The sequence below is a fragment of the Ischnura elegans genome, chromosome X, assembly GCF_921293095.1.
Source record: "Ischnura elegans chromosome X, ioIscEleg1.1, whole genome shotgun sequence".
NCBI classification, from domain to species: Eukaryota; Metazoa; Arthropoda; class Insecta; order Odonata; family Coenagrionidae; genus Ischnura; species Ischnura elegans.
The window spans coordinates 70,568,270-70,593,334 of NC_060259.1; the positions used below are offsets into that span (position 1 = coordinate 70,568,270).

Consider the following 25,065-nt stretch of genomic DNA (forward strand, 5'->3'; position numbering starts at 1 on the left):
ATATATCCTCATTCATTCCAAATTCTTCCTCCGAAATACCCTCCTTGCCAGTGGCATAGCCAGAAATTTTGTCCGCGGGGGTCCAAAACAAGGGGGAAATTTTTTGAAAAACCGGGTACTAAGGAGAGGGCTTTAAACTACCTAATTTTAACAGTTTTCATAATCAACAAACTTCATTTTTCAAAGAAATCTTTTGTAAATTAATGATTTTTCAATAGTTGGTTTTCTTTCGTGATGTAAAGTAAGCGTGCTTTTATTTTTCGAGGGGGGTCCGGCCCCCCCCCCCCCTCGCTACGCCTCTGCAGTTCTTGCTGACACTCCGGTTGATAGTTTCCATTTTCTAATTAAATTTTCTACATACATCAATACCGCTCCGAGAAATATTTTATTTTTAATTGAATAGATTTGGTAATATGTGAATTCAATCATCTCTCACAAAAAAGTTTTGGACCCGTAAAATACCACCCAGGCACGGGTCGAACCTCAGGCTCTCTTTCATTGAGGCCAGCACGGAGTGCGAGTCGTCTTTAAATCGTGTTTCACGATTTTTTCACACGAATGCTGCAAACTGGGGCAGTAGCAATGCAGCAACCACGTACCAATACCTTAATCGAAGATAATCATATCGAAGAGTATTCATTAGTGTCAATCAGGAATAATTTCATGATGGAAACGTTTCCATGCCAAAAATGTCTGTTCATATTTATTTATTATCGTATAAAAGAAAGGGAATTTTTATCATTTGCTATGAATTGAATTGCAAGGCCACATTTAATAATTATATTTAGAGATAGGACAAGACCATCTACGCAAGAGTTTTCAAGAGATAAGTGCTGCCCTTATTTGCACCACGGCGTATCAAGCTGTTTCTCGGATAACTTGCGCCTGGCGGTGTCGGTAGCGTGATCCTCCACGTGTTTAGTGTTAAGCGAGACAGCTTCCCTGTCGGCAGCAAGTGTTTTTCCGCCACCGTCGACAGTCAACCCAGAAGACCATGAAAATAGAAGTAAATAGCGCTGAGAGCTGGAAATTCACAGAAAGCTCAGCGGTGGTTAAGAGTATACATATAGGCCGAGTATAATTTAAACACAGGCTTCCTGTGTCTGAGTATGCTATAGCCAACAAATTTATCCCTCCAAGGGATTAAAGATGCTATCTCTGCGACCGAAATTTTTTCTATATCCTGTGGACTAAAGGTGTATATTAATTTGTAATAAATTCAAGTTAGTTGACGCATGACTCCAGCTCAACCGGTCTTTTTCTCGACGAAGTACTTGTTTTAAATGCACGCTATCATTTTGAAATTTTCAGGGTACACAGCGCAGACCCTGGAAAACATTTTTCTGTATCCCGATTTGAAAATAATTCCTCAGTATTTTCCGAAATTTAATTTTTTTAAATATTTGATATACAGGAAAATTTTGGCAAAGTTCTATTCAGTGTACCCAATTTTTTTTGATGGTACGGTAAGCTTGCCGCGAGTAATTACTAATTCGTCGCAAAAAAGATAAAATTCGACCAGTGGAAGAGTGGTGCGTCCTCTTAATAAAAATCCAACCTTTCTTCACCCACGGGAGGAAGCCTTTATAGTTTCTATACTTTTTCACCTTTGGTTTGCCGATTTTCCTATTTAATATATTTCCTGGCCTACTTCAGGAATCAAACTATTCCTTCAGAGTAATTTCAGCATTTAATATAGGCATGGTACGCAAGCTGCGATTAAGATTTTCACCGATGAAACATATTTTTTGCACTTTACGGTTCCCGTGGGCATAAAGTATGCGTAAAATGATATTAAGTTCTTGCGAGCGAAATGTTAATCTTAGCACAAAAATTATGACTGAGCAACCTGCTAAGCACCTCAGCTATATGCGCCATTTATTACAGAATAAATTGTCCCACAATGAACTTTTGAGCGTAAAATTTGGGGTTGATGAGCCTTAAATTTATGATTGGTCTCCTATCAGTTGCCAATGATGTGGGTGAAAATTTTTTGTCTCTCGTCAAAGAATGATTGTACTCAAATTGTATTTGAGTATTAAACCTGAAACAAATTTCATGCATATCCATGTGGTGATTGAGGGCCTTACTGGGGGAATATTTTAGGAAATTGCATGACCGCGAATGAATTATGATGCCACTTCGGCTTTTAAAAACTGGATAAAAGTTAATAAAAAAATAGAAATTTCGTAAGAAGAAATACTATGTAAAGAAAGAATCTCACCGCTTAACATTTAATAACGTATTATGGTTCTATTATCTGTTTCGTGAATTCATTCCTTGAAACTGCACTGAAATCTAAAAAAACTCAAATAATCCGTTCAAAAAGCATCAGTTTCTCTTTTATTTTTTGACCCCCTTGTTGTACTAATTTTTTATATGATCTTTTTACCCTGAGTATGTTGTAAATAAAGCAACTAACAAAAACGCAGAATTTTATTTTTTTAACTTTTGTTCGAGTAAACCGAGTCTTTTATCGCACCTTTTTATTATACGCTTCACGATAGGTGCAAGCATTGTGGGAGCCCCCTAAGCAAGGGGTCCTCTGTTATTACCGAGAAGCCTGGCCAAACCGCCCCTGTGTATACGCACGGCGGAGAGCTGCAGCCTGACGTGATACCGATGGTCGTCTGAGAGCATTTCGGATGACCCTGCCGAGAACGGCCAAGGCTGGCTTTAGGGAAGGATCTGCTAGCCATACATATGAGTAATCTGGAATGGAAATTAGAAATTATATATCTTACGTTGCCAACGCTGTTACGATTCTACAGCTGCCTCTCGCAAAAATAAAAGATTATCTTTGTCAGACTCGTGCAAATTTTATTGGGTGAATTTTCATCGCTAATGGGAGCAAATATAAACGTTCAACTGGTGTAGTGCTATATTCGTAATCGAATCTGAAGATTTAATTCGCAACCCTATTCGAAATAGGACCGGCAGAAGATAAAATTTTTACACGAAAGAGTAAGTAGCAGATCCAAGGGAAGGGGAAATCTAAAACGTTTCCTCCGAGACTAATGATTAAATAACATGAAATAGATCGTTACCTGTATATGACGCGCCGAATAAGGTTTCATTCGGAATCAAGTAAAAATAATTTCAAAACTGCAACTCTGAGAACTTAATATCCTTCATTTAGCACCTCATAATGCAGGTGTCTTTTATACGTCGGTTAAGTGTTTCATATTGTTTTAATCCGCCTCTAAGGTGGAAATTTTTCCGCATTCCCCCTTTCCAAACCCTTTGTAAAACATAATCACTATTTTTTCAACTGTACGGTCTGTGAACATATATTTACCTACAAATATATGTTCTACCTACAAATGTAATATGTGCCTACAAATGTAATACAATGTCTTTCGCAACGCAGGAGGTCCTTCGGGGTCTAGATTGGATATGCTAGACACTGATCGGAATAACTTGATCGTTTTGTTTACGAGTAATTGGTGACGTGATCGGAATTATCGTGCAACAAGGACTATTGTTACCGGCTGTTTTTACCGATTGGTGCTCATCACCTCGCGTACAAAATAAAAATCGTTATAAAATCAAAGCATATTTGTGAGTAATTGATAAGGTAAAAAAAAAACGGAGGACAAGCCAACGACAACAGTGTCAAAATGCATCTCGTACTGGCAACCGGTACTTAGAAAATGTTGTTTCATAAAAAATAGTATAACAATTGTTTTCATTTCGGGAGATGTATTAAGCCAAAAGAGCCTTACTACATGACATATATGTATAAATTTGGTTAAGTTAGTAATGCGCCGTTAACGTTGGCCAATGTTTAAAGTAGACGTTTACTTCGAAAAGTTTAAAAAAGCCTGTGTTTTCTTTTAGTTTATGCACTAATGTCTATATTTACCTAGTTGAGTAAAATAAATTCACTCAAATTAATTTTTGACGCGCAATATAACAAGAAAACTAATGGTACCAATATCATGAAAATAACACAGAGGGTATGGTTTTTTTAAGCGTTCAAACTCGAGTGTCTAAACCTTTGGTGCGGACACATGGGCGTACCCAGCGAGGGGCAAGGGGGGCAGCTGCCCCCCCCCTCCCCAGAAGCAAAAATCGCAAGTCTTTAAGCAAAATCAGAACTGAATTGAAACGAAATTATTCAACAAATTTTCTTTAAACCTACGAAAAATGATATGTATTAGTATAAGATATGCAACTAAAATACACGTATTTTTTTTCAAGGAAATAATCTCATAAACTAATTAAGTGCTGTTCTAATTTTCTTAAAATATTGGTTTCATTCACCTTTTCCATACTATAATGTCACAACTTGGCTTACCCACCCCTAGACCATGACTTGCCCCCCCCCCCTAGTTATGATCTTGGGTACGCCCTTGTGCAGACAGTAGTTGTCTGAAATTTTGCATTCTGACGATTCACTGCGTTGCATTTTCTCGTCGTGGGAATGAAAAGTTTCCAGCGCAACAAAATCCGATCGCGTAGCCAGCCACTCGTAATGAATACCGATCGGAATAATTCGTGTCGATAGCAAGCACCCCTCCTCCCGTGAGGGTTTAAAAGCGTCGAGCGGCTCTCCTATCTCGGCGATATTCTTCGATAGCCTTTCTCCCTCCGTCGATTCATCTCTCCTACCTCGTCTTCCAACTTGGTATTCCAACCTATTTGCTGCACTTGTCTGCATCGAGAACTATTGCCACCTTTGCGATCCCAGCGTTGACAACCAGGGGCGCAGCTAGGAATTGAGGCTAGGGGGGGGTTTTAGGCACAACTAATACTGGGGAGTTAGGGGTATGGAATACCCACCAGGGGAAGCGGGTGGTGCGGGGGCCCTCCCCCAGAAAAATTTAAGATAAATGGTTCCAAATGGTAAGTTTTACGGCCTTCTGAGGGATATTTTTATAATCCTTACATCATTCTATAAGTAATAGTATTCCAATTAATTTAAATGGTTTAAACTTTTAAAATTCTCCGAGCTCTGGGGGGGGGGGGTTTATCCCCCAAACCCCCCCCCCCCCCTTTCGCTGCGCCACTGTTGCAGACCACTATATCCCTAGTTCATGGTTGATATCTGTCGAGGAGATTGGGTTGATGTGGTGTCTAGAGTGTTGGCTTCACACCTCGTGGGCTCGGGTTTAAATCCTGGCGGTAGTAGGGAATTGTCACATACTGCCCGATCCCTGCTTGAATGTTGTGTGGAGGACATTTCAAGCGCAACACTCCGACTGCCGGATGGGTCGTTAAGCCGTGATCATCTTGTGGCCTTTCGTTAAGAGCAGGCTAATGCCGACGCCGGGTTTCTCTCCGCCCTTTCTTCCATACGTCTCCCTAATGTCGCAAATGACCTTAGCTGTCAGTCGTCTCCTCCAGATACCGCATCATACTGATATCCGTTGACTTTTTCGGTTGCAGTGCAACGTTATCAATAGAACGTGATGTATAACCAACCTAAAAGCTAGAATGGGAATGTCCACTGATTTACTCTGATTTAATTTTTTGGGAGCGGTTTCGAAGGGTCGCGGGTTCAAGGTGAAGCCCTCAGGCTCTTCCACACAAAAAAATCCTAGAAGTGCGAGGTGGTACAGGGAAAGGGAATTCCTTTCCCTCAATGGGTTAGTATTACTCTCCAGTGGCTTAGTCTGGGGTGAGCTCTACCCTCACCTACCCAAATCAACCTTCCGGTAGAATCACTGGGCGAGGGTATTTTTATTCAATATAAATTAAATGATCTTCCTGTCCTGAAATCGGTGTGGATATGACAAATCGAATCTGTGCATTTGAATAAAATTGGAAGATCTATGATGGATGGAACAATAAAAAGTGATTGTGAAAAGCTGGTATAAGATTAGTTGAAGCTTGCTAAACTTTATAAAAACTCGGCAAAGGAAACTCCTCCTATAGTTCCCCATATTAACTATGAAAATCCATTCAGAAGAATTAAGATGCATTATTTAATAAGCCAGGCATTTTTTGCGTAAATAAAATCGATTTTTTGGTCGCATATCGTTGATTTCCCATGCAAATTATAATCATTTTTTCATATATTCTGTTCGATACATTTGTAGTACTCATTTTTCACTCTTTTTCACCAATAATCGTGCTTTTTTTTAACAATCTGACGTCTCGGTGCCTGGCTGCCTTGGTTTTCGTCACCTTTTACATTTAAATTCGTATGCCCAAAATTCTTACAAACCTTTGCTCCTACTGCAAATTTTTCCTCTCCCAAACCCCTAGCTGAGGATATAGGATATATATGCAAATGCTTTGCCAGTGCACGCCTTAGTAAAACCGTTGTCCGTTAAAACCTTTGTCGGTACATTAAAAAAAAGGAATTGATTGATACCATAAAGGTGTTTTCTTTGTTGGCATGTAAATTTCAAATTTTCATTCAGTACACACATAATTCGGGTCCAAATCGGGCATATTAAGGTCGTTGTTTTGGGAGGGGTCGCCTTGGTGGTATGCAATACTTTGCAGCGATAATGCATCTGACAATGAGGTCTGATATGCGTAGACGAATGGCTTTTATATATTGATCCATTCTTTCAAACATTATGTGCTAACCTGGTGAAATAAAAACTGACATTGGAGAGCCACCATATTAATTAGCATCTTATCAATTTTTCCATAAATTACAGATCCCGCCACTCTAATTGGGTACCTAGAGTCGGGAGATTTGCAGGATACTTAATCGTCATTCATCGAAGAATTTAGTTTCAATAATAACTGCTTTTTGAAAGATTAATAGCGGGTACCACCATTCCAGTGCTTATATAATTACTGAACAATGAACTTTATTATATTTATTTTGTCACCACAATTAAATGCGCTGCCAGCAATGGCATAACTATGAGGGGATTAGGGAGATAGATCCGCCCAAAAGCCTCAGAAAAATAAAGAATATATTGTGTAGTCTTGACATACAATAACTGCATCTGCTTAAAGTTAAAGATAATTTATTAATTCCATGGCAAAAGTTTCCTTCTTTCTCTCATCAATGTTATCAAAGCCCTGGACCCCTCGTTGTCTGGGGGTTGGTCGCCCCCCCAAACCGTGTTCCTAGTTACGCCACTGGCTGCCAGGAAGAGCTCCACAAAATGTTCGACGACGCACTGAGCGCCTCTTCATCACACCTGCATTTAACACCAAATTTTCTCCATTCGACACCATTTCCGTTCCTAGGAATCTATCCTAACCCCAAATATGTCCGCATCTGCATCTCCCTTATCCAAAGCGCCATCCTGATCTACTGGATCCCCCCATTCCCGTGGCATGCGCGCTTAAAACTCTCAAAAGTGACATCTGTGAGCTGTGATATTGCCGGCGAACATTGTCAACCCCGCCGCAGGATCCTTGATCGCTGAAGTCGGCTGAAGGAGGGGGGGAGCGAGTCCTAGGGGGGCGGGGGAGGAGCGGCTGAGAAGGGGATAACAGCGGAGTCGTTAGGGGCCACGTGGCCACTACTCTCCCTCGATCCCGGGAGCTCTGGAGAGAACGCGTGGTCTTTTCAGTCCCGTGACGACCGCTGCCGCTCGAGCGCGGTATCTTTCCTCCGGGCAGGAAGCGCCCGTATCTGCCGGGCGAGTGCATCTGGGCCCGTCGCTCCCGCCGCGCTGGACGTCAACAGCTTCCGGGGGGACGCCGTCAACGGGGCCCGGCGTCGCCTGCCGTCCGATCCGGCACATCTCAGTGTGCAAGGTCAGCGACTCTTTTTTTTTTCCTTCTCCTTCGCGAGCGTTTCTTGTGAGTGTTCTTCTCGTGATTGCCGTTGAGTCACCGTTGAGTCTGAACAACCCAGACGGAATGCATTGGTGACTTAATTCGTGGAGGGGACGGGGATTTTTCGGTCGAACCGGGGCTCATTTTTTAATGTCGGCATCATCGCAGTGATGAGTACGTGTATCCCTTCCTTTGTGGTGTTCGATGTGGTCTCGAGAACGCCTCTGTCTAGCGGTTAATACCAACAGTGATTGCAGTGCTTCATTGGTTTCAAACTATGCCATACGCAAAACACTTCAAGTACGGTACTCTGTTGGTCAGAAGGGACGCATAGCGATGGATTCCTCGGAACTTCTCGTCGAGCGTCGACTGATATCCGCAACATGTTTTCCTCCATCCTAGTTCCTAAAAAAAAGCGTTTGCGATACTGGGGTATCATCCCGACTGTGCTGGCAGAGGTCTAAGTTGCAGCCGTAACACCGAGCCAAATTAAGCGAGTGAGTATTACACTGAAAAATAATCTATAGTCTACTTGTTTGGATGAATTGGGCAGTGGCTTCCTCTTTACTTCCATTACTCGTCGATTATAAGAATTGGCATTGATTTATAAGTTCGTGTTACGAAGTATTTTAACCGGAAACAGTTCCGTCATCGCTCGTATCATGATTAACAGGAAAGTGGCACAGCTGATGTAATAAGTGCTGACATTATTTAGTGGCCAGCGTACGATCAGTTTGAATCTCTGCCATGACATGACTGTATTTTTCTAAAGGAAATCAACTGTTAAAGAAAACCCCAGGAGACAGCTGAAAAGTTGGGAATTGTGATCGAAAAAGTTAAAGTAATTCGTTGCGTGCGGCCAGCGTATGAATTGCATCTTTTTAGGTCTCTATTCTCAGCCGCAGTTTCGGCATCCACGGCGAGGACCAATGCATACCAGTCTCATTTTCTTATATTTTTCTTGGTCGACATCTACATGCTTGGTACAGATGGAAATGCTTTAGATTATTGTTGTATTTCAGATAAATATCTGGGTTCATCGCACCTTTCAAGTCATGGATAAAATATTAGTAATTTCCTATGCTGAATTCAAACTGATTAGACTTTTTACTGTGCTCTTATTCTTCTTTGTAAAATGCATTGCATTTTTGGTGTAGCTTGGTCAGCCTATCAGGAAAGTACATGTGCGGTGATTTTTCTATTCGCGGTAGATCGTTGTCACTCGTTCGATCCAATGCATTTGGAATGTGAAGGCCAATGCTAATTCAGATGCTCATTAATATATCGCATTAACCCGCTTACATCGGCAATACACTATTAATCGCAATAGTAGATTTAAAAAGTCATTTTTTAAAATTTATTACTGTTCGTTGTATTATTCGTTGGATGAGGTACTTAACAAAAACAATTATTCTTAAATTCTCCATGAAAACCTATGCAATTAAATCCATAATTAATGCTGATATTGCGTGTATTACTTGATGACGCAATTAATCTGTTTCCCTAAAAGCGCTAAACTTTTTAAACTGGAATGGAATACGAATTACGCAGAAGACCGTGCAATTGTCTTCGAGAACAATGATCATCTTCTTTTCTACCTGAGATTACTTTTAAAGAACTTTAATGCCTCCTTAACTGCCCCGATTTGAATCCCTGTAGGGCAAATGACAGAAATATTTAAGTAGAATAACAGTCTTTGACACTCCTGCTGCCAAATGAAGCGTCAGCCTATGGACCCCATAATACCGCAAAGAGCAGATAATATCGTCACGGAGTACCACTACACCCTTCCACCATTTCCATAAAACTTCATTCTCTTATCACCTAACCTTACTACTTCCTCTATTTAGCTCATAGGATGACTGCTGTTCACCAACTACCAAATAAACAACTATGGTATTACTTCGATTACACTGGAACATGCCGCTCCAATAATTCAATAATTTATTTGCAAGTCTTTTCACCTCAAAGGGATTTAACTTTTTAATTGAATAAATGGTATTGAATTTACAGTCAATAATTTTAATGTAAGCGGGCCACTTTTTAAGACCTTGAACAATCGTCAGTGATATGATAGACCCTTATTTATCGCAAAAAAATCTGAGGAAGCTATAATTTAACTCTCATTAATTTTACCTATTGCTCACTTATTTTGACGTATCTACATACTTCTCTGAGACAATAAAGAGCAATAAATGGAATATATATTCGTGTTTGGTATGTTGACCTATATCAAGGAGCTTTTAGAGTGTGGCTCAAAATCATGTGTGTGTGAATTTTGCGGCGTTCGCTCTAAGGACGTCAAATTCGCAAGGTAACTTCCAGTATGTTGACGATATATATGGTGGACGCGGTTAGAGGAGAAAGAGGTCGGAACAAAAGGAAAGAGAAGTGTGACGGGTAAGTGAGGAATGTAAAGCTAGCCGTCAAATGGGAGTTGAATGGAACTCAGTCGGTCCGAGGGGAGCATACATTTGTTATGTTGCATTAATGCGACCGTCCTATTCTCCCCTCCCCCGTGAACGTAGCACCGATTTTAGACCTGTTCAACACCACCATTTTCTACAACTGGAGCAGCTGAGCGTTCTTCTCACATCATTCCAAAATTTTCCCCGATAGCAGATGCCAGGTATGCTGACTTTCAAAAAATATTGGGGGTCCCAAACCGGGGATCATGCCCCGGGAAATTTCATAAGTAGTGAGTTTTAAGTTTTTTAAGCATTATAGAAGAGTCATATGATCAACATTAGAACCCTGATAACTCGAATCTTGATATCTGGACACTCCGGGGAAAATCGGCAAGCCTGACACATTTTTTCCTCACACCCATAACGAATTTTTGAGGGGGCTCGGGCCCCCTGAGGCCCCATGGAGTCGGCGCCACTGGCAGATGCTTTGATTGACTCTTGGTGTGTTATAAAAAATTTGCTATGAATTTACATACCTATTATGAACGTAAAATGGGATCGGGTTGATGTGGTGTGCTGACCAGAGTGTTCGCTTCCCACCTTGGGGGGTCAGGTTCAAATCCCGGCGGTGGCAAAGAATTTTCGGGGACTGCCTCATCCCTGCTTGAATTTTATGTAGTGGACATTTGAAGCGCAATACTCCGTCCGTCGGATGGGACGTTAAGCCACGGTCCCCTGGGCTCCTTTCGTTAAGAGCAGGCTAAAGACGCGTTTACACTGTGTAGCATGTTATGTAGACAAGTTACATATAACATGTTTTACGAAAAATTTAAAAATCCGTGGAAAACGTTACATGTAACAATGTGTTATAAAACAAAAGTTCGTGTTATGTAACAAGTTTTTGGTTTCTCGCACGAAGTGGGAAAATTTCTAAATTGTCCAAAACCGGGGAGGAAAATTTTTTAAAAAGAGGGTACTATGTAACTAATTTTAACACTTTTCATAATCGAAAAAACTTTTTGTTAAGTCATGATTTTTAAATATTTTGTTTTCTTTTATGAAGGAAAATAATTGTGTTTTCATATTTCGGGGGGGTCCGGACCCCCCTGGGAGGTGAAATAAATTTAATCTTTCTTAATTGAAAGATAAGCGCATTGTTATCCGTTCATATATCATACAATACTCTGACAAATGCATCTTAAAACGTTTCACGTAATTCCTTTCACTATTTAGACGCTGTTATAGTAATTCTTAACGTTGATAAAGTTCACAGATATTTGTTTAAAGTCATATAATCATCTATAGAAACGGATAAGATCATACTCCTGGGTCGAATAATATTGTTCACATGCCAACTGATTGTAAAGGAATTTTTAATTTTAAACGATATTATTTACGCTATATCGCTTTTTAGTTACCTCGGCTACGCTGTCGCTCCCTTGACAACTGCAATTATGAGCCCACATGTGAATATAGGGCGTAAAAAATGGGTAGGTACCTAATTTTAAGAAATTTACGCGGGAGAATGCCCCTGTCGCCTGTGCGGTATTTCATACTCCCCGGAACTAGCATCCATTAATTATACGAGGCGTTTTGAGGGGGAGAGAGTCAAGCCAATACTCACTCATTCTCGTAGGAAAAATATATTGACAAATTAAAAAGTTCTCTGGCGGGCTATCATAGTATTGTTGTTGTTTTTCTTCTATAGTTCTTACAGTAAATATTTCGTGATGGTTTACCAGGTTTGAGAGCAGTGATTGAAGTGTGCGAGGTCTCTGCCCTGGAGTATTGAATACTGCATAAATTGACATTGTTATTAATTTATGTAAACATTTGACCATGCAGTAGTACAGAAGGTTTTACAAGTTTTGATATTGTGTGAGGCACATGATAATATCATTATTTGATTTTCTTAGTGCATAAGTGGAATGAAAAATGTTGAGGTCCTGTAATTTAATAGTGTATGAGAACGGGAGCACCTATGGCTACCAAAACAATTATTTTTAAGCATCTAAAGTGATATAAAATGTTTTTTTTAAATTTCGCGATGGTAAATATCCCGAGACTCTGCTAATTGCGACTGCTCAGTTGGCTGGCAAATTGGCATTTTTCATTAGCTTTCATTTGAACTTCGCCGAAAAATCGGAGAGTCCTAGAAATTCTTTAATGACCAATATGGTTGGGATTATTTTTTGAGGAATTTTTATTGGTGGATACATGCTTCAATTATTAGAGGGAACTTCCGAGGAGTTTGGAGGACTTGGACTATCAACAAATTGGTGTGCTAAATGAAGATTTTTAAGTTATTTAGTTTGCAAGTTTCATATTTTTAAATTATTTTCGTGTTCTTATTGGCAACCAGGGGTGAATTTGAGGGGGTTACAGGGATCATAAACACCCCCAATTTTATCAAAAAATTTAATTTCTACTATTTAAATAGTTTTTGTATTCTTAAATGTCTAAAATTGTTAGATATCATTTTTTGTCGACAGTAGAAATTAAATTTTAAGATCCAAAATGCGTTTAAAAATGTGCATTTTAAAAACTTTTACACGGAAGAACGCCCCTCTATCCTGGGGCGTATTATATACTCCCCAAACCCTGATCATGATCCCCCAAAATTTGATGCTGATTCCGTCCATGTTGGCAACAAGATAGGACATAATGCTTAAGGAATAATATCATACAAGGTGGAACGCAGAAAACAAGTAATCCTGAGGACCCTGTCAGAGACAAGGGGTCATATAGCTCCAGCAGCCAGGGGCGATCTGGGCAGATCGGCTGGTCGCCGAGGGCCTCGAACTTAGGGGGGGGGGGGACACAACGCTCGTGTCTATCGTGATACGCATATGAAAGGTGTGATAAAAAACACTCAGATTACTTGGACTTAAGTTTTTTTTTCGCAATTGTAAAATTCTACTCTTTGATTAGTTGCTTTACATTTTATGTACACTCAGTTTCTAGGAACAACTTCACCAAATAGTAGATTATATAACCATAATACTTTTTTTTAAATTTTAATGCACTGTGAAATTTTCACTTTTCATAGTATTTTTTCTTAAGAAATTTCTATTATTTTTACTAACTTTTATCTCGTTTTTGTGAGCCAGAATATCGTCAAAATCTATGTAGTGGCATACAATTTTCTAAACTTTTTCCCTCGAATCCTCCGGTAAGGGGGAGGCTCAATCAAGAGCCCCAGCCGAGAGTCCCCAATCACCCCAGACCCCTGCCCGTAGCTACATATATGTTTCGTCCTATCCTCTCCCCTTTGCGCGGCCGTCCCCATTGGCTAACATTGCAGAACCACAATTGTAACTTTTTTATATCCTAAGGTGGCATTTTCTTGTATATGCGTATTATCAGTTTAGATAAAAATGCCTCAAACTTTGCATGTGAATTAATTATTTGTCATTACTACAAAAGTAAAGGTAGTTCAAGATATCTTTTGCGGCCCCCCTTGAGTTTCTTTCTGTATCCGCTTCTGATTGGAATGGGGAAAGATTTTTAAGTACACTGGTAAGCACGTTTCGGAATTTAAAATTAATTGCGTAAATGTTCTAGGTAGTGGGTCGCTTCTATTAATAAGAAATCCGTTGCGTTATCATTAAATGACGCTTTGTTTTGAAGTGTTTAAGTATTGGCCATAGTGAAAACTTTTTCGTGAATTTGATATTTGGATTTCCTCCCACTCATCCAGCGGCGGATTTAGAGGGGGTCATGACTCCCCAAACTTTTATCAATTTTTCATTTTTTATTATTTTAATAGTTTTTGCATGTCAAAAATTGTCCAATTTCATCTATTTTTAAGAATAAAAATGAAATTTTAGGCTCCAAAACGCATGTTAAATGGGTATTTTAAATAATTCTACACGGGAGAACTCCCTTATCCTCATCCTTCAACAGTAAACTACTTCCTCTTTGTGTCCATTGAACCAACCCTGACCTCTCCAACGTATCCTCACCCGATTAAGTTATCGCTTCAATGGTGTAATTAGGTCCTATCAAATTACCATCGGCTCGATAAGGGATAAAATGAATGCTCAGGAAAACAACGATTAAGCGTATTTTTTTGTAACAAATGATCTTACTAATGATGATTAGGCCGAAAACGCACCATTTTCAAACAAACTTCGAGTCAAGCGATTGGCCGCGAGTTTGCCCTGTTGCCGGATGCTCTGGATAACTCATGACTTGAATGCTTGGCTTTGCCCAGAGCATCAGCCAACTGGGCAAACTTGCAGCCAATCGTAGCGCTTGGCTCATAGTTTTTGTGTTTTCGACCAAAACATCATCAGCGATTTTGGTTCCCACCGACATCAGCTATGCAAAATTAAAATTTCGTGACGAGATTTTTCTCCACCCTGCAAAATCCTCGAATGCTCGTTTACCCGTTTTTTAAATTTAGATTGTGATCGAATTTGAAAAAGAAAGAGGTCAGTATTTTGTTTTTCGACGCATCGCTTACGCTGTTCGCGACGAAAAGTCGACCGCTTTAACAAAATTTTGAATTGTGTTTATCAGTGGCGCAGCGAGAGGGGGTTTTGGGGGATATAACCCCCCTAGAGCTCAGAGAATTTTTTAAGTTAAATCCATTTTACTTAATTGCATTAATATTAGCTATAGAATAGTGAAGGAATTTGTAAAATATCCCTCAGAAAGCCGTAAAACTCACTATTTATTCTAAAATTTTTCTGGGGTGGGTCCCCGCACCTCCCAATTACCCTGGCGGGTATGCCATACCCCCAGACACCCCAGTATTAGTTGCGTCTAAAAAACCCCTAGCCTTAATTCCTAGCTGCGCCCCTGATGTTGATGACATCACGAGCGCCCGCCGAGTAGGTCACCCCTCGTTAGCAACTCCTCCCTTCCCATCGGCCTCGCGTGGTTTATTGTTGGTTACACTTTTGTTGAGCTATTGAGTGAGTCATCAACACGGATCCTGCCACTTTCCAAATCAAATATTTAAAGATATCACGACATTCGGCAGGCTAGAAAATTTTGTGTGTAATGCAAAATTATCTACTTCTGTCGGCAGATGATGGGCGCTGAGGAACGTTCTTCTGTTCAAGAAGAAAAGAATTTCTTCTTACACATCGAAGAATGGGATGATAGTAACTCAGCATGGTGCTACCAGCCATCTGCATCCAAAAATGCTGAATGTGACTGCAGCTACAACTGGGACCTGGAATCTTTGTGCTGCCCGAAACATCTGAGTGAAAGTCTTGGTAATTATTTACAATCAAATTCTTTGATCGCTCATAATTTTACTATATAGTGTCACCTTCCAAATTTCAGTATATTTCATTAGTTTATTTTCCCATTTTAAGCTGTATAAAAGCAGTATTATGTTTTTCTGAGTTGTCCACTTGTCCACGCGTATGTATCTTCTGGCCCTCCATTTTCGGATAGGTTGTTAAATTTCACAATTTCTGCTAATGAAGAATGATGAATTTAAATTTTAGAACTATGCAAACGAAATGTAAAGCTTTTTTTATGAAATATTTGTATTCCAGTTGCATGCGAATAAACAAAAAATATCAGTAATGGCAGTCACCTCCCAAGCACCCTATGATGGAAATGTACGGCTGCGTACACATATTGCCCAATAAATAATATCATACGAGGAACGGAACATGAGGTTTTCCCGAGGACTATGGCAGAAATAAGGTGTCATACCTCTCCAACGTCATTGTATCGTCGTATCTTCTCACGTGGTCAAGTTCCTCCTGCTCAATAACAGAAAAAGCAGCATTTTGATATAAACTGATTGATACCATCATTAAAATGTAATTTATTTTGTGATACAATTTACTGGGAACATATATTGGGAATGTGTACCCCTGAAAGGTTTTATGGTAGAAAAGTTCGATAAAAAATATGCGGGTACTCTTTACGTTGATATTTCCATAAGCTTACAGCATTAAAATTGTAACTTCTAATGCATTCTCTTGCTGCAAAAAATATTTACATTACGTGGTTTCATTTGAAATTTGCAAAGGTTGCTTTACCCGAGGAGTAGGTACTGTGATTTTCTCAAATAAAATAATCTCCTGAGGCAGGAATATTTTCCAAACTTGGATGAGAATTGTCGATTCAGCGTGAAGAAAATACTGTTGATGATTTACTATTTTAGTTAATTCACCGATTTTTATGAAATCGGCGATAAAATGCATATTATTTATTTTGAAAAAATCAATTTTCCAGCCAGAAATAATTGAGATATTATCCTGCAAATTAATAAAAACATAATACGGAATCAACGATAAAGATATTTTGAGTCGGCGCACTCGCCGCTATACGCAATTTTGCATTTCAAGGGTATAATCATGGATTGTAAGAGAGAGCAATTTCCCAATAAATTGAATGTTGATGCAATACATTTCGAATCTGGTGGTGAAGGGAAAAAACTGATGGGTGTCCTTCCCCCATTCTTGAGGAGGAGGTCGAATTTAAATCCTGGTTATTCCTAATGTTCTTTGGGGGAGAGGGGGTGAGTGACACCCGTCGAAATAGGGTAGTTTCCTTCATCAAAGAAAACGAAATGCATTGATTGCGATTCCTTACCCACCATTAGTGTATTCATAATATACAAATTATTTGGTTTTAGAAATCCCAGTTTAGACGACTGGCAGCGGTCAATTTTAACCTCATTTGAAAAATGCCAGATTGGCGCCAATGCGATTCCGCTCCACGTGACGTCACAGGGACCTAGTTTCTATACGAATAGATAGGAGTTTTACATCATCTGAGATTACCAATGCATGCATGAGACACAGAGCTCAGGGAAACATGTCTTAATAATAAACTATTAAAACTGGCTAAGGTCGGAAAGTTTTCTTCGTTTGATAAGGTATTAATAATTCATATTTAAGCCAAGCGCTACCAGCTAGCAGGGTACTCGGCTACCTGCTAGCAGCCTGCGTCGTATCAGCGCTCAAGCCTCGCCCCAAGGTCACCTCACAAGGCAGCAGGGGGAACCAGAAATACGTCACACGGGTTTTTTTTCCCATCATTCCTACTTAGCCGTCGCGTTTTCCCGCGCTTGAAAATTTTCACTTTTCGCTTAATCGCGAAAAATAGATATCGCCATTAAAAAATTTAAAAGCGTGAAATACGTACTCCAGGAGTAATAATCTTTCGATTTAGGCAATAAAAAAATAATAGGAAACCACCCTATTATTCTGGTCGAATTTCATTTCGAACGATTTATTCCAACGGCGATCTGAGTCCCTTAGTGAGTCGGCGGAGTGTTCAATATTATTCAAAAGATATTGTGATCACGTTGAAACCAATCGAAATAAACTACTGAATGAAAACCGATCGGAATAATTTCTATGAGTGTCAAGCAAATACCTTAGATGTGTGCAAAATTGTAAAAGCATGTAATTTAGATACTTAAGTCCTCTGTATTTTGTGTCGAAAATAACACTTCTGAAAGTATTTTTGTATAGACGAAAATGCGTTGACGAAGAATTTTGTAATTTAAAAATAGATTTAAAATAAAATACATCGTGTAAACCAGTTTCGATGCCAGTGTAGTAACAGATCCTGAGCCTTCCTGGGTATTTGTTTGGCCGGCTTCACAGAGGATAGGTTTTTCAGTCGAAATACTGAGTGAGTAAAAAAGTTTGTTAAGAGAGTAAAAAACTCTGTTCTTACATTTTTATGATTGTGAAAATATGGAATGGTTAGAAGTGTTAAGATATTGAAACTGTCGTGATTTTAAGGGATATTTTCATGCAATTAAGGTGGTTCTAAGGAGACTAAGACGGAGGTATAGAGACTGCAATTTCAAAAAGATAAATAAAAAATCCAATTGGTTGCGAATTATAATTACGCCATTAGGAAAAAGAGGCGTCGTGACCTTTTTGTCCAGTAAATGGTGGGAGTGGGGTCAGATTATGCAGGCCCACCATTCTGATACATGAAATGTCTCCGCCGAGACCAGCGGGTGAAGAGATGTTTAAGAATATGACTAAGAAGGAGTTTTTAGAGAAGTACTTACCTAGATTGTATTCCCAAAGACGACTGTATTTCTAGAATATATCGGTCACGCCGAAAATCCAAATTAGTAGTTTTTAAACTCGCTCATTCAATTAAATTCACTAACAAGATTCATGCTAAAATAAGTATATAATGAAATAATTTGTGACTTAATACAAAAAAATAGGCAACTATACTCATACATCCACCGGAACGGACAATTTGAAAGACATTTTAAAAACCACGAAAGCCGCCAAGGTGCAGAGAATTTAAGTAAGGCCGAAATATTTGTAATCCAAAAAATTCAGATCAAGGATTTCTTGAAGTTATGTGAGGGTATACCTGGAGAAAAGTCAAAGTAATTTGTATGTTTTATCTAAAATACGATTTTATTTTATTTTGAACACCCCTGCCCATGTTTCATTACTTGTATCAATGCTAGGACTGCATTAAGCGGTATCTTATGTAAACATGCAACCGAACTTACTCCCGAGTCTATCCTTAAGTATATGCAACACATCAAACTTCTTTAAATTTCTCAGCTCGGATGTTATCCTCACTCATAATCAGCTTTTATTCATGAACATACCAAGGGCGTACCCAGGATAAAAACTGGGGGTGGGCAAGCCATGGCTGTTCAAGTTATAGGTAATATTTAAGCATGGAAAAGGTGAATGAAACCAACATTTTAAGGAAACTGTAACAGCTCTTTATTAGTTTTTTAAATTATTTGCTTAAAAAAATTTCATTTTCCTTAAAGACATTTGCGATTTTTGCTTCTGGGGGAGCAGCTGCCCCCTCCTGCCCCTCGCTTGGTACGCCCATGGAACATACCATGATATTAATGGTGCACTATCAATGTCCCTTCATTTTAATGGAAAAATGCCCATTTCAGCTGACATTTCAACATTCATTGTCATTATCACTCTTTCATTTGTATTTTAAGAAAATAAATACATCATAATTTACTAAACGGAAAGATAGCCATTAAGATTAAGTCTCAATAATTATATTTAGTATACTCCTTGTAGGATTGATGAATGCTCAGTGCTGGGATGAATTATGGCTATTGTTTTGGAGGCAATGCTTCATTACTCTCTGTTGTGTCTTGGTATGCAATACTTTTCTGCGATAATGTGTCTGAGGTCTAATATGCATTGACAAGTGGCTTTTAGATATTAATCCTCAGTTTTTAAACTTTTCTTTCGTAAGCTCATGAAATAAGTGTTTTTTTTTTAGAGAGCCACCTTATAGATTATGTACTACATTTTCAATTTGTAAGGGCTTCACCCAAGAGAATGGAGCCTCAATCAAAAGGGAGTGGTGAGTAGATTGAGGCTCCATTCTTTTGGGCTAAGCCCTTACAAATTGAAAAGGTAGTAATCTATAAGGTGGCTCTAAAAAAAACACTTATTTCATGGGCTTAAGAAAGAAAAGTTTAAAAACTGATGAATAATATCTAAAAGCCACGTCCCACCTCCCCTCTCACCATGTGAAGGAAGAAGAAACCTTTCATTGTAGTAAGACGCATGCTGAGGACACCAAATATGAGGTGGTGTGGGTGTTGACAATAAGGGAGGGAAGAGGACAGTGTCGTAGCCAGGACGATGGGTTGGGGGGCACGACTGCAGATGGTCAGTGGGGTGGGGCCTCCCTCTTGGGAAAATGTGAACATTTATATATCTATAAATCACCTTACATGCTATTTTGACGCTTAAAATGACACAATTGATGCAGGGATGCCGACTTATAAAAAAATATTGGGGGGGCCCAAACCGGGGATCTTTCCCCAGGAAATTTTATAAGCAGTGAGTTTTAAGTTTTTTAAGCATTTTAGGAGAGTCGTATGATCAACATTAGAACCCTTATATCTACAATCTCGATATCTGGACACTCCGGGGAAAATCGACAAGCCTGATACATTTTTTCCTCACACCCATAACGAATTTTTGAGGGGGCTCGGGCCCCCTCAAGCCCCATGGAGTCGGCGCCACTGAATTGATGGGTCGCCAGGAAGCTATTTTGCTAAAACTTGTTGGTAGAGTAGAATAATTTTGTTTCGAAGGTTAATATTCTTCTGCTATAATTAATTGGTTTGGAAGGTCATGTGCCCCCTGTGCCCCCCCTGGCTAAGCCACTGGAGGAGGATACTTTGGTTGGCACAGTCCAAAATTCCTCTGATGTCATGGCGTTTAGTAACTTTTTCTAAGGCCTTCTCCCCCTCCTCCCTCTAATAAATGTTTGTTAGGCAGTTCTCCCAACCATAGTGCCTTTTCAAAAAATTACTCTCTACCTTTCGTTCACCCTCAACACATTCCATTTTTCCCTCTGCCCCCAGGTGACTAGGGGAAGCACAGGTCTTCCAACATCGCTGGGTTACTATCCATAGACTGGGTATACAAGTACAAGACTTATTTTACCCTGTATCCACAACAGAGGTTGGAGTTGGAGAGGATGAAAGGAAAGGGGACAGAATGAGCTCAGCAAAGTCCCTAGATTATGATGGTGTTGGAAGGATAAGAGATTTTAGAATCTCGTACCAGCAATATCGGCGATGTTAGCTAGCACTAGCTAAACCAGATTTTATATTCCTAGAGAAAAGGAAGACCACCCTATAGAAGAGATGGCCAGATATTTTTCTCTAGATATAACGGATGAACGTGGAGACCTCACTGAACCTAATGAATCTTGTATATGGACATTGACAGATTAAGGGGGAGATAGGGGAGTGGCAGCCAACCTGTCATTTCTGGAAATTTTTTTAAGATGGCTCTCTGATGAAAAATTTTATTTTACCAGGTTAGCATACAATGCTGAAAAATATTGGATGAATATCTAAAAGCCATTTGCCTACACATATATGACCTTAGTTGCATAGTTGCAGAGAGGTATTGCATACCACCAAGGCACTTACAAGGTACTCGAGAAAGCAATAGCAAGTCATGAAAAACGAGGGGCTTAATCTGACCTTGCAAATGGATGGAGCTCCCTCCACCATGATGAATTCCCCTTTCTGCTGCTACATTCCTCCCAGCGCATCCTCTCTCAATGTACTCTCGCCTCAAAATCACCTCCTCTCCACCTACCCGGATTGTTGGCATGTTTGTATAGGTAACAAGAGCTAAGAGCACACTTGAGAGTGATGTGATAATGTCAGCATGTATAGTTCATAAAGTAAGTTTTTTAAGCGTCTTTCATTCATGACGGAATTTTTACACCATATCTCACCATAAACATCTAACCTGTATGCTTGCGATAATGTGTATGCTTTGATTAATGTACCAAAGATTTTGAATGTCATAGGCTTCCTAGGTGTTTACTAAAACTTGTGTCAGTAGTTTGATTAGTGATCCAAGCTGTCTTCACTTCTGTGTTCTTTCCTACTGCACAACATCCATTAGAATATGAGTCTCCACTCATTATATTGGGATTTCTGAACCAGATTACAGGAAAAAATCATTTCCTAAACCTGGGCTAGAAGCAAGAACCCTTGAAGTTGCTCAGGTGATTGAATCCATTGAATTATCCAGAGCATGTTACTCCTGCCATTAACCTACATAGGTGGTGTGAACACAGTGAATCTTAATTTGAACTGAAGTCGAGGCAACTGAGGTCAAAGAATGGGCATTTTTTCTGTAAAATATTTTGCATAAAATGCATGGTATATATTAGCTCCTTGAAAGGCTAGAATTTGTCTAAATGTTTTGATTATATATCAAAGCATATGATTTTTCATCCATGGAGTTTTTGTATTCTGGGGCTTTTGGGGTAAGGTAGTTAAGTTACTCTACTGGTTAGTCAACAGTTATTTCTAAAATGCACAAATTAAGCAGTAAGTTCTTAACAAGGTACTAGTGCCATTGTAAGCAACCTGGATTGACTATCAAAGAGTCATTGTATCCACTCTCTGTCCTTTATAATGCTGTTCAAAGTTTAACTGTAGTTTAAAATTAAGTGGTTTCCAAAAAAATGAATGCTGAGTGTAGAAAAATAGTTAGGGTGAGGAAGTTGTTCTCTGGATTTAGAAAGCTATCCTATGAATCTGGCTTCTGCAATTTTTGGACCAGCAAGCTTCGCTGCTACACCAGCCCTCATACAAATTAATAGGTATACGTGAAAATGTATAATAGATCAATAATCTTTCTCAACTACTTTTAGGTCCTCCTGAACAAAAATCTGACCTGGAAAGAGACTTGGATGGTTTTTTATCTGACACAAAGATCCCAGAGCTGGATGATAGTATGTGGACACCATCTGAAATCCTTCCAGAGAGGACAGCACTATGCAGTGACCTATGTTCCGATTTCCTGGAAGAAAGTGCACGATGGCTTCAGCTACATCCACCAATTCAGTCTCAATTGATGATTTCTGAGGTTGAAGAAGAGTTGTCCCTGTCCATGTACCAGGATAACCCTTATTTTAGTGATATGTCAACTGAGACAGTTGTCAACACCAAAGAACCAGTGGGGTCAAAAGATCAGACATCTGCCTTAGCCCCACATGATTACTCAAGGAAACCACCTAGTCAGCAGGAGGAGAGGAACTTTCTATGTACATATGATGGATGTACAAAAGCATATGCCAAGTCCTCACACCTCAAGGCACATGTTAGGCGGCACACTGGGGAAAAGCCATTTGCCTGCTCTTGGCCTGGCTGTGGATGGCGTTTTTCTAGGTCAGATGAGCTGTCTAGGCACAGACGTTCGCATTCGGGCCTGAAGCCTTATAGGTGCCTCATTTGTGATAAAAGATTTGCAAGGTCTGACCATCTTGCCAAGCACCGTAAAGTTCACCGGGGCAATGAATCCCTTGACTATGGAAAGAAAAGCATTGCCCATCAATAGATCTCAAATCCCTAGCATGGAGAAACTACTACCAACCCGTGACTGCTATAGGAGGCTCAAATTTAAGGGAGAAATATTGAAGCCAACTGAGGGTAATATTCATCCACAGATGAATCTATTAAAATTGTATCCCAGGTTCCACGCAACTTATCAGGGTTGTGGAAAGCATGACAATGAACCAACTGTGATTCATCCTCCCCTAGCCATGTAACTCCCATGAATTTAAATTATACGTACTCAATACAAATCATTCCGCATGTATAGACTGAAGATTTTCAAGTAATTGAGAATTAAGACTTTTGTATGAAAATATGATTCCAAAGAAAGGATTTAATCTAATGTTTCACCCACCATTTAATGTGTGCACTTATAATGTTTATTGCTGTTATGTAATTAAATAATAATTTAACATTGGAAGATTATAAATACTGTTAAAATCTACCATAAAATAATTTTCACACATATGTTTCCCTTACACCAAGGACATTTTCCGTTAACTTTTGAGTTCTCTTAGATATGTAACAATATTCTTGATCTATTTTCCATCTACATCATTGACGAACACTGGAGTTTGGTGAATAACTTCAAATAGGAAGCACGATAACAATGTTGCCAGAGCTTAGCTAATTATCATTTGTTCTAGACATCTATTTGGCATGAAGCCTTTGCACATCCCCTAAAATACCATCAATCTTCTGGGTTTTCAAAGGGTGGGAGTCCTCGGTATTGTGGCTGCCCCATGCTTTGCAAAATTCACAAGCCATTGGCTGCATCTGCTGTGAGCTATACCCTCACTTATAAAAAACAAACCTTTAGATAGTAGTAACCAGTGGCGTAGCCAGGGAGGGTCCGGACCCCCCTGAAATATAAAAACACAATCATTTTCCTTCATAAAATAAAACAAATTATTGAAAAATCGTGAATTTAAAAAATATTTCTATAACAAATGAAGTTTTTTCAATTATGAAAAGTGTTGAAATTAGTTTAAAACCCATCACTTAGTACCCGCTTTTTCAAAAATGTCCCCCCGTGGTTTTGGACCCCCCCCCACGAATGAAATTCCTGGCTACGCCACTGGTAGTAACATAGACTGAACAGAATAATAGTCATAAATATTAATAACCTCCTATAAAATATTAATTCTACATCATTAATTACTTATAACTGCTGGCACATCAAACAATACACAGGTCTAGAGCGATAATATGGAAAAGTTTTATGATATGTACCTACATATTATCAGTGTCAATCATACCTATGATAACCTGGAATAGCATAATACGTACACATTATTCTATTCCAGGTTAAATTCAGTTTGCAAGTAATCGAACTGAATTTTTTCAAGAAAAATTTCAGTGAATTGAAAGGAAACAGCCTAAGAACAGCTATTTTCTTTACAATCCCCAAAGGGAAAAAAAGATATGTATAGGCAAATTTAATGGGAGCGGGCGCATACACTCGATAAAACTCCTTGAGCCACCCATATATTCCAGCATATCATAATATTTATACCATTTTTCAGTTAGTAGAATGGTGGGTAAAATTTTGATATAACTTCAACACATACAAGCAGGGATGGTCGCGGCCAAAGAAGAGCAGAAGAAGCTGCCACTCCATAGAATACAAAACATTGCCTTGCTTGCCTAGGACCAACCAAGGGATGACTGATGATGTTCATAAGATCTCATAAGTCGCAGGCTGGTGCACACGGGTCATGTACAAGTACTCACAGCTGTGGACTCTAAAAGAAATTTAATATGAATCTCTGATTGGTGGTAGGCTAAAATTCTTTCCTACAAGCCTTCGAAGTAGATCAATACACTGAAATTGCATAAATCTACTTGATTCTCAGAGGAGAATCCCTAATACACTTCTATAAACCCAGCAGCCTCCTTATTTGCTGTTCCATGACCTAAATCATGATACTGAGAATTTGATATTACATTATCCCTAGTTCCTTGAGGATGTGGCTTTTTATGAAAACCTGGAAAAAGTTAATATTGACCAGGAAAACTTGAAAAGTCATAGAATTTAAAGCCTTGAACCATAATGTAGTTAATATTGAAGTATTTGATTCTTGCTTGAAATACTCACCCTTTAGCATTTCAAAGGGAAGCATGGTAGGCTAG

At 39.2% G+C, this 25,065-nt stretch overlaps 1 protein-coding gene across 1 annotated transcript; it reads left to right on the forward strand.

Annotated features, from left to right (window-relative positions):
• Positions 1–7,441: 7,441 nt before the first annotated feature.
• On the forward strand, positions 7,442–23,347 carry LOC124171569 (Krueppel-like factor 9). The gene is made up of 3 exons (XM_046550747.1): positions 7,442–7,677; positions 15,145–15,334; positions 22,251–23,347. Exons 2-3 carry the CDS (start codon positions 15,145–15,147, stop codon positions 22,934–22,936), a joined length of 876 nt encoding a protein of 291 aa, XP_046406703.1. The 5' UTR covers positions 7,442–7,677; the 3' UTR covers positions 22,937–23,347.
• Positions 23,348–25,065: the final 1,718 nt, after the last annotated feature.